We start from the raw sequence: 16,745 nt of genomic DNA, 5'->3' as shown, positions 1-16,745 counted from the left end.
TAAAACCTCCTTCTATGCTTATCGAGCCTTTAGGTAAGACGGATGCATCTCTTAACAATGCCATTAAAAAGCAGATCAACAGAGGAAACAAAAGATCTTAAAGCAGCTACTTCCTACTCAAACTTCCACATACCTGTGTCTCATCATGTATATATAGATCGATAAAAGAATCGTGGCGCTTCTGAACACAAATTAGTAAGAACAGGTCTAACCCAGAAAGTTCAACATGCTTTTTTCTTATACATTTTCTTCTCTTATTTGCATAATTCTACCTTAATAATACATTGAATTTTTATACCTTTTTGCAAAGGTGTTTATATGTTAAACATATATTCCGAGATTAAAAATGTTTGAAACCAAAGCACATTTTATTTCTCCTACATAAAATGTTAAGTGCCTCTGAAAATAATTTAAAACAAAAAGGAAAATACTGCCTTTCTTCTTCATACTTGACACAAGAGGCCATCACTCCGCTTTGCTGCTGAGTCTAACAGTTGAATTGAAACACAGCTCTGAGTTCGCTGTGAAAGATCGAGATGCCCTTTTGTACAAGGAATTGCTGAGGTGACACACTGCTTCCAGCAGCAGGGTGAAAAAGGATTTCAAAAAGTAGGTTTTTTTGAAGTAGAAAGGAGGTAACTTCCCATCTTGTACCGAGCTCGCTTTGCCTTGTCTGCTGTTACAAATAAGGAACACGCACTTGTCTTTGGCAGTGCAAGTTGTAGAGCAATTGTGATACAGGTACCTGTGCATATTCTGGTTCATAGAAAGACAACCAGGTTCCTATCTAGCAAATAGATTATTTTAACAACCAAAGATTCCAGGAAGTTTTGAAGAAATACTGTCTTGACACTCTTGAATTCATCTGTTCCATTTAGTTACACAACATTATGAAGGTATTGCGTACGAAAGGGGCCCCATTTTCATCCACAAACAAAACGTAATTATTTCACATAGGGTCAGGAATGACTGCATTGGTTCACATGTTCTCAAAAATGTTCTCAATTGCTTGTTTAATGGAGCAGTTTGAACTCATTGCTCACTGAACGATTGCTGACAGAATTATAGCTGCACAAGCTATGAAATGGTGAGAAACCAACTAGTTTGGCAACTATGATATATATATTGTGGTACATAACAGCAGGTATATAAATTTGGACTCATTTTATATAATGCAGCTTATAATCAATTACATTCCTGCAAGAATTTTATAGTAAGATACAGCATCATTCATCAAGCATTATTTATTCTAGGTTCTGATTGTCCCTAAGTCAAAAGTACTCCATTTTAAAACCGTAATTACTGCAGATTTTGGAAGAAAATACAATTATGTCTTTCAAAGGTTTTATGACTTTTGGGAACAGAAGCATTTGAAAATGACCTGATTTGTGTTATTTTTCCTCTCTTCTTTCCTCATACAACATTTTCCAGGTTTTTTTCCCCCCGCAGCTCACTTATTCTAAAACACAGAATCTGAGGTTATTTTTACTAATAACAGAATTGTTATGGAAATATCAGTTTTATGATAATGCAAAGAACAGTTATGTAAGCACGTGTGTATCTTGGCCAACTGTTCGCAGGCTGAACTGTATTGGTACACTTGCTGTTTTCTCTGTCAATAGAATAACGTATATCAGAAGTCTTAAGTACTGTGTCAAATTAATTTATCTGCCAAAGAAAAGAATACAAGCAGTGTTCGTGTGATTAAGCATGAATTTTACACAAGTCTGTGTAAGATTTTAAAGATTAACAAGTACCAGAAATTCAGATTTAGTACTTCACGTTACTCATATTCAATGAAATGGATCAGTACCTACTATTCAGAAGGGAAATACTTAAGAAGTTTCTACAGAAATAGTTACTGACTTTGCGAGGGAACATCTCTGGAAATCCTGGCTGTACAGCTCCTGGCTTCACTGAACTGCTCCATTAGGTCTAAATCCTTGAGATGTATCCATTCTTCATACAACACTCAAACTCATCCACCACAGCTGAATCTGAGTCTCAAGGCCAACAACACAAAGGTTCCAGATAACTCAAATTCCAACAGATACTACACTAAAATCTTGTTTGCTAGTTACTTTATTCTGTAGTAAAGCTCAGTTATTGCTATTCCTTCCATATAGTGTGAGCTTCAAAGCTCAGCTCATATTCAATTCATTAACTTTTTAACAAATTAACTGTGAAGACAAAATTATACTTATTTTAACTGAGGTTGGCTGTTTGGAACAAAACTACATTCTGAACTGAAAAGCAGGTTATCTTCATATGAAGTTACAAAAAGGCACTCTTTAATTGCATTTCTATATAATGTATAGAACCTTGCTGTCACCCACATGAGAAGAAGAGGTTGAAATATACCTAATTACCCTTCCTTTGTAAAATACTTCATAAGTCTAAGGATAAAACTGTATCATAAACATCAGATCTGAGTATGATTGTAGATACCCTGATTTTTGAAGGGGAGTTTCCCTTTTTCTAGTTCTACAGCCTGCAGACTACTGGCCATCTGATGAAAGCTTGTTGATGAATGAGTCTATCATAAGTAAATGCAAAAAACTTACGTACAAATAAGCATAAATTAATGTCACATCACGCTCACATCAGCTGTAAATAGAACAAAGTACTAATAAAATTGCCACAGAATCTTTAACAATTTGTTTGGAAGAAACTCAGTACATTTTCTTTGTCTTAAGCTTCTGCTTTCTGAATCTCTGCAAATGATTGCAGTGACATGAAGACTGGGCTTTAATACAGCTTATATGAGAATTAATAAAAACCTATTCCAAAACATCTTGACAGTTTGTACTTTAACGCCTAAGAATTTCCATATCACCAACAAGTGACAGCAGGTCAGCTCTCTGTACAAGGAAGTAAAACATCAAGACAGTAAAACATATTACTACAAAGTTATCTTCCAAAAACACCTAAAACAAAGGAAGAACAGTATGTGACAACATATATATATATATAGATAGATAGGTAGATATAGATATAAGATATACATATATCTTTTTTCCATATGCAATCTACTTCAGATAGTTCTGATGTGTATATAGCACTGGCATACTAGATAGGCAATAAATAAATGAAGACAATTTGTTATCTAACACCAGAATATAATAGATATCCTTTAACACATCAGACTAGACGTTGTAAACATTTTAGAGCTGTGAAGTTACTGAAGCTTCTTACATACAGTGTTATACCACTGAGAAGCATTTCTCTCTCCAGCTATAACGCTAAGTTAAACTGAAGTGATGCTGTAGATGACCAGACAAGATCCCTCAAATTAAAGCTGTAGGGTTTTGGGGGTATTTAGATATTGATTTTGTTATAACCAACTCCTGTATGGAAACTCCTATGTAGTCGGTCTTCAAGTCAACATTTTCAGAAGCCTCACAGTAAGCGCACAGCAAACCTCAAGTTTGTTGGAATTTATTTATGAGTTATTCTCAAGCGATGTTACAAAACATTTTAATGTCTTGATAAGAAAATAAAATTTAAATAAAAATACATTCAACAGTACATCAGCATAACACAAATTAAAACTAATGATAATTTACAATCCAAACAGAACTGATTACTGAATAACATCATGTTTCTAGACTAATCAAAATGAAGGCAACTTTTATTATTAATCATCCTACTCGTACCTAATTAAATTCTAGAACATCTACTGTGTTTTTAAGCATTATAAAAATGAGAAATTAAATCCTACTGGTCACAAATATTCAATGGCCTTTGTTCTTTTTCCTAAATATTCCAGTACCATCAAAGAAAAAAGTGCATTTTCTTTATTATTATTTAACTTTTCTTTAAAAAAACAACAACAACAACAACAAACCAGTTCCAAGTGTTTTTCCATAATCTGGATTATGAAATCTTAAAAAAAATGGCCCCAAGGAAGACACGCTTTGCCACAGTGTTAATCAATGTACAGCACAAACTAACCTCGACACAGAAAAGCACTTAATTTGCGATTAATGGCAACTTTTTGATGGCAGTTACACAGACCCAATTTACCTTGGCAAAACACATTTCTTGGCATTCATATGATTCCCACCACTCCAATTTGAACCGTTTGGCAAATGAAAATCCCTTAAAATACATCAAAATTATTTAAGTAAAGGCAAGAACGGTGGAGGTGACTGAATATTGTGGCATCGCAGACACTAGCACTGATTCCCAGACATTCTATCGTGGTTTGTACGGTTTTAAAACAAATAGTTATTTTAACAAGTTACATTCATTAAAAAAAAAACTTCAATCTTGTCTTGCCAGTGTGCTTCTATTACAGAAAGCTCCCCTATAACAGTGTTACATACGCATAGTAACTGAACCAGCTTAGAGTTTTCAAGCATTGTGGATTTCTACTCTATTTGTAGGTCACATTTCTAACTAATTTGGCCAAAATCATGATTGTAAAACAAAACACACCAACAAATAAACAACAGAAGATCCCACAGCAAATGCTCAAAAATAAAAAGTACCACATATAGTTATTATTAAAAATAGTATTCCAAGGAGTACCATTATATTTAATACTGATGAAGCAAAGTTGCCATCTTTGCTTCTTCCAGGTTATATACATATACGTTCTTTCAGCAGAAACCTAACATCTCAGATGAAATGAGCAAAAATTAATCTTACTAGAGTCAAGAATGGCAGTTTAAAAATTGTGTTAATTGGCAAATAAGAATTCATATAGCTAAGGATATAAAAATATTCACTGAAGCATTGTTTAAAGAAAAACAATGTTGATCATTGAACTGATCATAACAAGCAGATACTACAAAGTATCTAAAAATAATCTGGGATAGTCCAGATATCTAAAGTGCTTTGAGTGATTATATAATAGAGATTATTTATTAGATTTGTAGTCAAATGGTGAACTGAACCTAGCTATTACTTTTTTTTTTTTTTAAATCAAAAGATCATGAACAGGATGATGTCAATTGATCGGTACTTAACCGTAACCAGTTCACATTTGAGTTTGCTTTTAAATCTGTAGGCAAACTTATTTATGAAGAATGCTGCTACCCTGCATCTGTTTTCAGATAAAGAAAAAAGTACCTTAAAGAAGTACCCTAGAGGAAATTGATAGTGGTCTCGTGTCTCTCCATATACCACTCACTTCAAATGTAAACAGGAGGCATAATAAAAGTTCCCTGATTTCTTCTTCTTTAGTACTTAAACAACAAAACCTAAATTCTTGCATCTGCTGTCCAGATTATTTGCAACATACTGCATGATTCTGTAAGACTTCAGGTGTAGTTAAACCAAGTTCTGACAACACCTAATATAGGAAAAAAAAGAATGTCAAATGAGTTGACTGTGAAAATTCAGATCTTTTCTATGACAGAGTATCTCGGGATTTCTATTTAAAGATTTTTATCAGCAGGGCAGGCATTCATTGTAAACTCATACAAGTTTGCAATACATGCATTAAGAGATGCAATACAACCAACAAACATCATGTTGATTTTCTTCCATTAAAAAGCTTATTTGTTTAGAAAATTCTTTCCAATAAAACAGCAAACAACTCTTAGATTTACTCATATTTGTTACTTTCAGAACCTGGAACTTCAAGTTCTTCAGCTTTAAAGACCAGATTTCCAAGTAGCTAGCTTTCTATTAAATATTAAATAGATTGTCAACACAACTAGCATGTATGTTCATTTTTAAATACTTTGTGAAAATGCACATAATGAACTACAAAATGAAACAAAACAACAAAAAACTTGAGAATGCTTCCAGTTTGTTTTTCATCCAAGTGTGCCATAGCTGGTTTTGGTTAGGAAACCTTCCCGATTGGATTTTTTCTGGGAAAAAAAAAAAAAAAAGAAAAAAAAAAGAAAAACATCACATGTAAATATTTGTAATGGTTACCCTTTGCTTTTTAATTATTTCATGTACTTTTTACTCATTAAGAAAAACAATTTTTTGTGTAATTTCTGGATGTTTGTGATTTGCATAAAGCCTTATGTACTTGCACGTGGAACTCACAAATCAATTGTCACTTCTTCAGAACAACCTGAGCCCAATATCAAATACTCTTGTAGTGTTCTTTCTTCTGAAAATTTAAACATTACTGATGCAACAAAGAAAACACAGGATTTGACCAGTGCTGTTATGTGGACAAAAGCTTGGATTGAGGAGAATCGAAACAATCAGCTCTGGAGCAATGAGCTTGAAAAGATATATATATTTTTTTTAAAAATTCTATTTTAAAAAACATTTATCATTGAGCACGACAAGAGAATTTAAAACACAAAGTATGCAATAAATGCGTGCTTTCAGTATAATAATAAGAACCTGATCATTTAACTTTAACTGATGCTTGATTAAAAAAGTTTAAAAAGAAAAGCACTAGAAGGTAGTCAGACAATTTAATTCCTTAACTGAAACTTCCTAAGACAACTTAAAATACTAAGGAACATCAGAAGGTTAGCAGGCAGTTCAGGTTAATACGTGACGTGCACACAAGCCTGAAATTGCAAGAAAACTACAGATTTGTTGCTTAAGGGAATCTTGACACAAACAGATGAAACAAGATATTCTTCTGGCACAAGCTATCATCTATCAACTGGTAAAGAGCTGCACTACTACAAATAAAGGAAATTACATCCCTTATTTTCCTCCATGTCTCTGGGTTGTCAAAAATCTAGTTTTGGTTCAGTTATTGCTACCTGAACTTTATCATCTTAAATTTTTGTTAGTACATATTTGTACATCAAAATTATTTAAAATACTTACTCACTACCATATTCAGCACTGGATGATCTCTTCTTTAGGTATTTCTCATGTGATTCATTCAGCTTTTCTACTGTATCTATTATCTGTTTAAGGGTATGAAAAGTTGCCACAGAATCTTCAATTGTGAAGTTAGAATAGTCATCTGGTTCTTTCCGTGGACCCTGATAGACAGCGATGCTTCCACAAGCCTCTACAAAAATAATCACAAACTCCCAATTAGATTTTGGTTATCAAGCAGCACATTTAACTCCTACCATGTAAACAAGGATTCTGAAATTCTGAAAAGTGATCTTACTCTAGTGTATGCATATAGCAGACTGAGACAGAAAAAGTATCAGCTAGATGTATTTGTGGTTCTGTTGCTTATTCTCCACTAGTTCTGCATCCTGATTAGCCAGCTCCCTCCTAACCAAAATCAATGCTTTCTTTTAACTCAGCTACACTGCATATAATTCATTCCATAACCAGGAAAACAAGAACAGGGGCAGAAAAGCAAACAACTAGACTTGCCATCTTTGTTAAGACTGTTTCAGAATTTTTCATACACAGTCTCAGATCGAATAATGTGCTCACCTGATGTCTACTGCTAAGAAATGACTGAACAATGTCTGTTACTAGAGTACTAAAGACTCAGTACAAGAACTGCTCTGAAAATAATGCTTCCTATGTTATAATACTGGCCCATGACAGTATTGCTGGTATGGCAATAGAAGTTCGACCTTCCCACCAATATCCCATCACTTTTTGTTGCCACGTGACAGATTGTAGAAGAGAAGTATGACAAAATGGCATCTGACATGGAACTGTGCATGAAAACAAAGGTGTGCCACTGAATTCTCCTCCAGGCAGAAAAAATTGCACCTGTGGACATTCAGTAGCACTTGCTGGACAGTTATGGAGATCAAACAGTGCATGTCAGTACAGCAAGGTGGTGGGTTGTTAATTTCAGTAGTGGCTACGATGAAAAATAGTGTTTTGTCACTGAGAATTTGCTCAATCAAATGTTGTTACCACACTCTCTATATCTGATGTATTTTTAATGGAAATACATTGGAGGCATTACCTACATATATTCTGTCTCCAGTCTGTTATTGTTAAGTAAATAGGTAAGACATCAAGTAGATGTTAGAGACCTAAAGAATTAGAGTTGAAAAATACAGTATAATTCTTCTGAATTTGTACTTGAGTACCTTCCAGCTTCTGAAGTTTAGACATGTTGATGGTGAAAAGCGTGTAAATTCTTTCCGTCTCTCTGTCTCCATCAATCTCAATTTGAGTATCAGCAGGAACATCTCTAAAAGGTGAACAAACAGAAAATAAGTAATCCAAGAACTACATGTTCTTAGTAACTTGCTAAAGCAGACAGGAAGCCTTGCCTACAGATTCTCAAATTGTACAGTGAGTCACCTGTGATCGGACTTACTAAACATACACATTCTCATCTGAGACGCAACTTACGCAGTGCAACGAGCACAGCCCACTGTGTTCTCTACTGTAGCCTTGCAGCAAAGCCAGTTGCCATTCAAAAAAGCCGAAGGGTGGTAAAAGCTAAGTCTCTTCTGGTTGCATCTTGTTACTCGACAGAGAGCTTCTATCCACTCACTAGCTTCTACACAATTATTTGCTTGGATATAGAGTGGCTTTTCTCCATGTAGTACTTGAAACATCTGTAGAAGTAATGCAATAAATGCAATTTTGCTCAGTAAATAAAGCCCAATTAATGATCTATTTTGAATACGTCCAAAATAAGTTTCAAACCTCATGCAATTCAAAGCAAAATAAAGACTGAAAGTGAGATAAGAGAGAGGGAAAAGGACTTTTTACCTCTCACATTTTACTATAGAATCCTAACATAAGAACCCAACACAAAACCAGCTGTGTTCAACTTCTTCATCCAAAACAGTCTTAAATAATAAAAATGCCCTCCTCATTCAAGTCTCTTTAGATGTGACCTCAGATTTTGTACTATATATCCTAAGAATAATAGGAGATTCCCAGAGGTCTCTCCTTTAGTCATGCTCACCCCTAAGTAACAGCTGTACTTCATCACTGCCTCAGAATTTTGGATTGATGTAAGGACAGAATGTGCTACAGGTCCAGAATGAGGCTGCAGGAACAACTATATCAGATGATTATTATATAATTTCTCAACAAAGAGAATAAGTACAAGTTAAGTAACATCACATTTTATTACATCAGCAAATAATGCAATACATACTATTACTACCTTACACATAAGTGCTGTTATAAGGTCACGGTAGTTCTAACCTGCATTTTAGGTACTCAGAAAGGGGAGCAAGTCATAAAACCATTCAGAAAAGCTGGCACAGAAATCTGAATCCCCAGGCTAAGTTCTGTACTCAGAAGAGTCAAAAGACTCTTGCAAAGGACTGAATGTAACCTTCTTTCTCCCCCCCCCCAGTACAACAAAGATATTTTGGAGTTTATTGAGCTAACTAGAACCTGTTATTTTAAGAACACATCAAGGACTGGAGAGAAATCATCTTCTAACTTACATTTTTCTTGTTGAAGGAGCTCTCATCAAGCTTCTCCACTGCTAGAATGTTTTTGACAGGAATAGTGAAAATTGGTTCCTTGTCTGTAAAATTTTGTAAATAAATAACGAGTGTGAAACAAATATTTTGTAAACTCAGCGCCATGATTCTATTAAGTTCTCAAAACATCCTTTTTATTATTGAGAAAAAGTATATAAATTATTGACTATCCTCTAAAGCTTCAAGAACTTAGAACTCGTTTAGTCCCAGCAGGACACGAAGAGGCTTAGAAAATGTACCTGCCATTTATCATGAATGCATCTGCTTAAGTTATTATGCATCCATAAAGCAGGGAACTCACAAAACAAAAGATTAACAAACCTCATATATAACCTCACATTTTACCAGTTACCAGCATTCATGTTTAACAAATTCCCTACTGCAAGAACAGGAATAAATACTGCTGTACTGAACTGGAAATTCCCAGGATCATGGGTGGCTGTAATTAAGGCCTGAGAGCTGACAGTACTTCCAGCCTGGATGGTCTCTAGCTCTCTTCCAGGGCTAAGAATCTCACTACTACAGTGCAGACCTTGGAAGGTTCTAGACCTTGGACCTCTCCAACTGCCAGCTATTTTGGTCTTCAAATCTCAACTCTGCACAGTTGAGTCCAGCAATCTGTGGTGTAAAGGTTTTCTACAGGACAAACATGACTCTGCGACTCAGTTCAGGAGAACGTAGCAAACACAGCAAAAGGTAACAAATATATCAAGTCTGGTATGAAAAAGCATGAATTTTAAGTAGTCATGTTCAGATACAAACAGAAAACACTGAAAAATAAAAGTAACTGTAAAACATTGAACCTTGCTGTTTGTGGTAGGTGAATTCTCTACTTGTCAGACAGAACCACCGCTTCTTGAAATTCTTTTTACCAATCCGAGTCCTTCCCTGAGCTCTTTTGTACATTTCTCTGTAACAAAAGAATCAAATGAAAATGCAACTTTAATCTTCCAGAGAGCTTTCAAAACCACGTGGGAGCACAACATTACTCATCATACAACACAGTCGATTTCACTGTCATTACAGTTCTATTTGTTGTAAATGGGTCAAGATTACCTCCCAGTACACTGATTGTGTAAAGAGGGTTCTATTTACAGGCTAAGAGTGAGAAAAACAGGAGCAAATATGGGGACCAACACTCGCTTACTCAGATTCCTAACTCCAAATTTTCAAGAAGTGACTAAGATGCATTCAACTACATGACCATTTTTATGTATTATTTTAATAAGTATATTTTTATTGTGTAAAATTCTGGTGCTTTTTTTCCCCCCACAATAAAATCTGCACTTAATATGTATCTGCTTCTCAGGGGTGAACATAAAGTTCTCTGTCCTCATAAATTGAATTTCTCAGCTTGCTCATTTCTTAGAATTAATGATTTTCACCACAACATTTATAAAAGCATTTTATAATCTACAGTTAAATATTCCAATTACAAGGTAATCTTGATACCCTGCCATGAAGGAAGAATATCTAGCTGGCTGGGTTTAGGCATCACACAAGGTAATTATGTGTCACCTTATTTTAAACCACTTTTTCATTTTCTGAATAAATCATCACAGCACAAACCAAACTGTAACAAAAATGCAGACAGACTTAAAAAGATTTTAAAGTTGCTTCTAATTTTTCCTCCACAAGTGTTACAAGTAGACTGAAAAGTCTGTAGAATCTGCTTCCATCAGCAGCTCCAGAGTAAGAAAGAATTAAGATAAATTAAAGTTGTAAGTACTACAGTACATCAGACATTTCAGAGAATTATTAATTTAAATGTTGGCGTAAAAGAAAACCGTCAAGTCAGGTCTTTTTCTATTCATTTTTCTTTACCCTTCTTTTAGATGTACGGGCTCACTCAGACCACTTGGTTCTTTACTTTCAGTAGAGGAAACATCATCTAGGAACTTAAGGAAAAACACACAGGAGATTGATACCAGGCAGAGACACAGAGTAACCAAAAGTTACTTCAAAAATACATAAACACAGCTTCTTCCAGTACAAAGCAATTACTTCAACAGATTAGCTGAAGATACATTAGACTTAGATATACAGGGACTTAAGAGAAATGTAAGAAGAGACATCCATAAAATACAACTGCTATGTGTATTCTACTGCCATGCTTTTTTTTTTTTTTAACATCTGAAATGCACTTTAAAAAGAAAGAAACTTGAATATCAACAAACCTTTAATAAGTCTGCTGAAACACATTAACTATAAGAAAACATACATAATTGAAAGGTACCTTTTTGACAGATTCAGTGAATTTCTCCTCTTGAAATGTTTTAAAAAACTCGCACATAAATGTCTCCTTGAAACTTGACTAAAAGAAAAGGTATAAGGACATGAATAAGCTTTCACAGAATGAAGTCCATTAAGGGAGAAGGAAATGCTGTAGCCTTACAAGTTTGCTTTTGGTCAAACTTCCCCAACTTCCCAAAGTCTGGATGGCTTTTGATATGAGAGTCAACGTTCTGGACGTCTGTGCATCCTAAAATAAAGAAACAAAAATAAGTTACACTTTCTTTCAAACAACTCCAGATAAAATTGATTTAAAAATGAAAATGCAACACCAACTAATACACTGTATGACATAGTACATCTGACACCTTCATTACTTCTCTTCTCCCAAAGAAAAGGAATGCATTTACTATGCTCCTCTAAAACTAAAATGCGATTGTTTTGAAATGATTTGTGATTAAACTGACACATTTCTCAACCCACTGCACAGTTTAACATTATTCACTGCCACTAGAATTTAATATAAGTGCACACAAAAATATTTTTCGGTATGGAACATCTCAGACCCCTCAAATCCCCCAAATATTACCACACATTTCTAAACTACTCAAAACCAAGTCAATAAATTATTGCTGAACAGACTGTATATACTTTAATAATACAAAGTGAACTTAAAACAATGGATGGCCTTTGCCTCACTTAGAACCTCTGCTTGAATTTTCAGGATTATAAAAGCAGCCACAGCAAAGGGCCTTGCTGTTGCCCTTGAACTGCATAACATAAGTAACAAATTCCCATCAGCTCTTTTTACTCAAACAAATGGAATAACATCTAATTAGTTTGACATTAAGTAGACTGACATGAATTAATGCAATAACCTAATAAAATAACCTCTGAAATATAAGCCTCCATACATATTTTGTATATGAAAATAAAATGGTATTCACTTATTCCATATTGCCATCTTTGATTTTTTTGCTGTCTAATTGACAATGTGAAAATTTTAAGTTTGACAACTCTGCAACAACTGGAGTCCTAAATAAACATACAGATTGATTACAGACACTTCAAAACCTCTGATTAAAGCAAGAAATGAAAATGCTCTTTGCAAGTACAAATGAGATCTGTTAATATTCACTATGGGAGGAACTAATGTAATTTGGCTATATACCTTAAAAAACCCTCAGTGATCTTGCTGTTCCAATGAAGCAGCACTTCTACATCATCTGAGAATGCCTTATGAACAATGAGAAATTTGCTGCTTATAGAACTGTGAACATCCTAGTTGCTTTGGTGAGGCATAAAACTGAAAACATCAACCTACTGACAGATAGTGACCTTACTGGCCCAGCAACAGGCTCAGTGAAAAGTAACTTCTGCCTTGCCAGATAAACAGATTTGACGGTTATGAATAAAACAGAACAAAGCTTCACAAAACTTACTGGATGGTGAGGTCGTAAATGAAAAGTATGAGGTGAGACTACGGCTACAGCAAAGAAACGAAGGAACACAAAGCTGCTCACTGCAGAATACTGTACATGAGGGTCATCTGCAGAGAAAAACCATGAAATGTAACATGCACTAAGCTCAATAGGAAATAATGAGACAGTCAACATAAAACTCATTAAGAAGATAACGTCAGAGAAGACATTCAAATCTTAAAGTAGAATAGAAAAATCAATGAGGCACATGAAATGAGAAATGTGATCATGGGAAAAAGCATTCTATTAATAATGGTGGATTTATTTCCCTTTGAAGCTCTGTTCTCATAGAACTGGCTCATCAGCTCCACAGTTAGGAACAATGAGATCGTCTCAAGCATTTACATATACTCTGCGTTGATTAGATAAGGTTGTATACATGTCTAACTGCAACAGAAAATACTTTAACTGGACCCATAAGCAGATCAGCGCTCTGAATTGTAGCTTTCAATTAAATCACTTCCTGCATTACTGGAAAAAAAAGCATAAGTATCTCATGCTTTTGTTGGCTTTTTCACTCCCTTGCTGCAGCTTATCAAAAAATATGCACAGTACCAGAGAACACAATTGTAGCTGACTGTCCACAAAGTTTTACTATAGCATACAGTCTGACCCAAAAACCAAATACCTGATTGGTAAGGGAAGAAATTCAGAAGACTTTTGGGAGAAAGCAGAAATTTTAGCAGTGCATGTAAGAGAACTGAAGGAAAAAAAGCATTTCACTCTGAAGATCATTTCCAAATTTATGATTATTTTTAAAAAGAACACTTACTTGGAAATCTTTTAGCAGCCAGATGCCTCAAAGAATAAAAAACATCACACATTAGGGTAGGGCAACTTATACTTGACCGCACAATTTCACGGAATACTTTGTCTACATAATAGCGCAGATTTTCCTGTAATTATGGAGAAAATGTTATTTTTTGGACCATCAGCTATGGCTTTTCAATGAACACACAACTCTTACAATTCTTTTTCCAAACATCGCTTGACTATTCAATTATTCGATTTTATTACCACATACATTTTAAAACCTTTTTTGTATTAATATGGGATTTTTTTGTAACGACACATTAAAACACATAAGCAGCGTCTGGCAGAATAGAACTATGGATCAAGACATTTTCGTGATTTGACAACATAAAACAGCATAAGTAGAATAACTCCCACACATCTCCAGCAAATGTTAGTTTGTGGCAGATACTGCTGCTTTTCACATTATCCTGTAGTAACAGGCAAGCATCAAGCAAGGGCTAGATGAAAAGTATTAGATGAGTACTAATTAGCTATATCAGCAACTGAATGTATGGAACATTAGTAATCAAAACACCCAATAAATTGATGACAAAGCAGGTAATCCTCTAGCCTTTCCTCACTGGTCCATTTGCAAATTGCCTTACGTTATTCATTTTCAGACACAAAGAGCTGCTATTTAATTATTATTTTTTTAAATTTGACTTTGAGATACCTTATATTAGCAAAAACAGATTAAGAAACTCACCATATTAGTTTCTACATTATCACCTTCTCTTAATTTGATGGGATCTATTTCACAGGGTTTGGGGGACTCACATATCTGAAATAAACAACACTGTTAAGAGTTCCGTTTTTCAGAAATAATGCATGGAAATACACCTTTTTAAAACTAGATTCTGTCCTACAATTAGGGGTAGAATTCTAAATGGTTCTGAACAAAAACTTATGGAAGAATCATCCTAATTTTTCTATCTGCCTTTTTACACGGATCAATTGTATTAAGCATCACATGGGTAATTCTGCAAATGTTAAGAAGCTGGAGCAACTGCCACTGACTACTGCCAAGCACCCAGAACACAGCCAAAAAAGGCAACTCCTAACCAGTAATTCATAACCAACTATTGCTCAATTAAATTTTCCTCTAGATTTCCTTTACCTGAGTAACTACTGTCACACTGCAAACTATAAAAATGCCCAAAGTGTCCAAATACACCAGCAAACTAATGAGTCAAGCAAATGGGTTCAGTACAGTAACCTACCTCATCAATAACTGGTTTCAAAGTAACCTTTAGGTAGTGTTTTCCCACTATTTTCATCATTTCATCTACACAGCGAGTTGCCAATGAGTTCCCTCTGAAGATTGTATTTGCTTCTCTGTAAGAAAACGATTGATTTGGGGAAAAATGAACTCAGGTACCACAATGTGTAATATTTTATCCTGCTATTAAGTTTTAAAAAACATTTTATCATATATTTTAGTCAGGAATTTCAGATCCTAGGAATCTTAGGTCCATCATAGTGGCACCCAGTGAACAGAAAGAGAATAAATAATACTATAGCTGCTAGCAAAAGCAGGAACAAAATAGAAAGTGCAAGGAAAAGCCTAAGAAATTTTAGTCCAAGGAAGATATAATTCAGTGTTGAACGTGAGAAAAAAACAACTGGAGGAAATTCCCCAAATAATGAAGACTTGTACCTGATTGACACGCTACTATTCCCCTGGTGCTCCTGGTTCAGAATCTTAAAGCTACACTAACAAGTTCAATCAAAATACACTTCATTTAAGATTGTGTCACAGCTGATCATTACAATTGTGCAAAATAAACCTTTCTAATTTAATGAATTTAGTATGATCTCTGTTTTAGTTAAAAATATAACACAGGAATATGCGTACCAAAATGCAGCGTAAAAATTACTTTCCAGGAGTCACCTCTTTCAACACAGTTGAACTGTTTTATCTTAAACCTTACGAAGTTGACTTTGAAATGAACCATGCTGTTCATAGTGATAAAATCCCCTGTGCCTAGACAGGACATATCTCAGTGCCTCAGAAGCCACTACTCCACTTATTTCCTAACCGCAGAGCACACCTTAAAGGTTTTACATGAGATAATTAGATTTGTCACGGTCACTTATCAATGCTGTATCACGAAGTCCTGTGGAAATAAGAATGATTTTATAAGACATGAAATAACTTAACATGGAATACATACTGAGTGTCCTTCAGATCTAGTTCTGCCACTGCAGCAACAAATGGAACTAGCTTATGGTGGTGTAGTAGCAAGCGTACAAGAGGCAGAACAGCATCGTACTTGTCTCGACAAACTTCACATAGTATATAGGCAGCAGATGCAGAAATTGGCTATGGAAAAGCAGAATAAAAAAAAAACCAAAACATGAGTAAAGCATTTAAGTGCTCAACTTACACGTGGTAGAGTACAGATTGAGTCAAATCTAGCGAGACCACAAATGAGGCTTCCTAACAGAAAGTTTCCATTTCCTTGAAATATTTAAATCAAAACTGCTTATTATCAACTCCATACTTAACATTTGAGAATGAAATTCACCCTTTCTATCCACCCAAGAGGGTAAGAACACGGCTTTGTCACAGAGACAAGAAAGAGGCACTAAGCAGCCGCACAACCATAATGTCATATATCTTTACAAGACTTTCCATACCATAGCTATATATTACAGATGCCACACTCATAAAACATTGTCCCCATTATAAAGCTGTGAATTATAATGCAAAACAAATAAAGTATTTAAGTCAAAAAGCCACTATCTGCCAATGAGCTGTATCTAACTCTTCCTGAATTCCAGTGAATCAGTTTTTGTGTTGGCTAGCAAAAATTTTTATCGGTCTGCTTCCAATCACCTTCCTTTTCCTCTGCTAATACTTCATCAATATTGAAATGAACAAATGACATAAGAGAGGAATATAAAGTCTACTAACTGTAAT

General features: G+C 34.8%; 1 protein-coding gene across 12 annotated transcripts in view; it reads right to left on the bottom strand.

The window, feature by feature from the left end:
• Nucleotides 1-3,422: 3,422 nt before the first annotated feature.
• The window catches only part of RASA2 (RAS p21 protein activator 2), a 40,149-nt gene continuing 26,826 nt past the window's right edge, over nt 3,423-16,745 (bottom strand). For 3 of the 12 annotated variants that reach the window (XM_032446468.2, XM_032446466.2, XM_085512955.1), the window contains 15 exons: nt 15,997-16,145; nt 15,043-15,157; nt 14,529-14,603; nt 13,800-13,923; nt 12,989-13,095; nt 11,710-11,796; nt 11,551-11,628; nt 11,139-11,212; nt 10,118-10,224; nt 9,276-9,358; nt 8,783-8,878; nt 8,218-8,426; nt 7,950-8,053; nt 6,760-6,949; nt 3,423-5,825 (listed from right to left, as the gene is read on the bottom strand). In XM_032446468.2, the coding sequence (XP_032302359.2) occupies nt 5,798-5,825; nt 6,760-6,949; nt 7,950-8,053; nt 8,218-8,426; nt 8,783-8,878; nt 9,276-9,358; nt 10,118-10,224; nt 11,139-11,212; nt 11,551-11,628; nt 11,710-11,796; nt 12,989-13,095; nt 13,800-13,923; nt 14,529-14,603; nt 15,043-15,157; nt 15,997-16,145 (1,626 nt within the window). In that variant the 3' untranslated portion in view covers nt 3,423-5,797. Of the gene's footprint in view, nt 5,826-6,759; nt 6,950-7,949; nt 8,054-8,217; nt 8,427-8,782; nt 8,879-9,275; nt 9,359-10,117; nt 10,225-11,138; nt 11,213-11,550; nt 11,629-11,709; nt 11,797-12,988; nt 13,096-13,799; nt 13,924-14,528; nt 14,604-15,042; nt 15,158-15,996; nt 16,146-16,745 lie in introns of those variants that run through there. The other 9 variants (XM_015871445.3, XM_085512956.1, XR_014933193.1 and 6 more) reach the window with 8 other exon arrangements.

This window comes from Coturnix japonica, chromosome 12, assembly GCF_054131305.1.
Source record: "Coturnix japonica strain WE chromosome 12, WE-NBRP24, whole genome shotgun sequence".
NCBI classification, from domain to species: domain Eukaryota; kingdom Metazoa; phylum Chordata; class Aves; order Galliformes; family Phasianidae; genus Coturnix; species Coturnix japonica.
The sequence above is the reverse complement of the archived record's forward strand: the minus strand, read 5'-3'. Positions and strand labels throughout refer to the sequence as shown.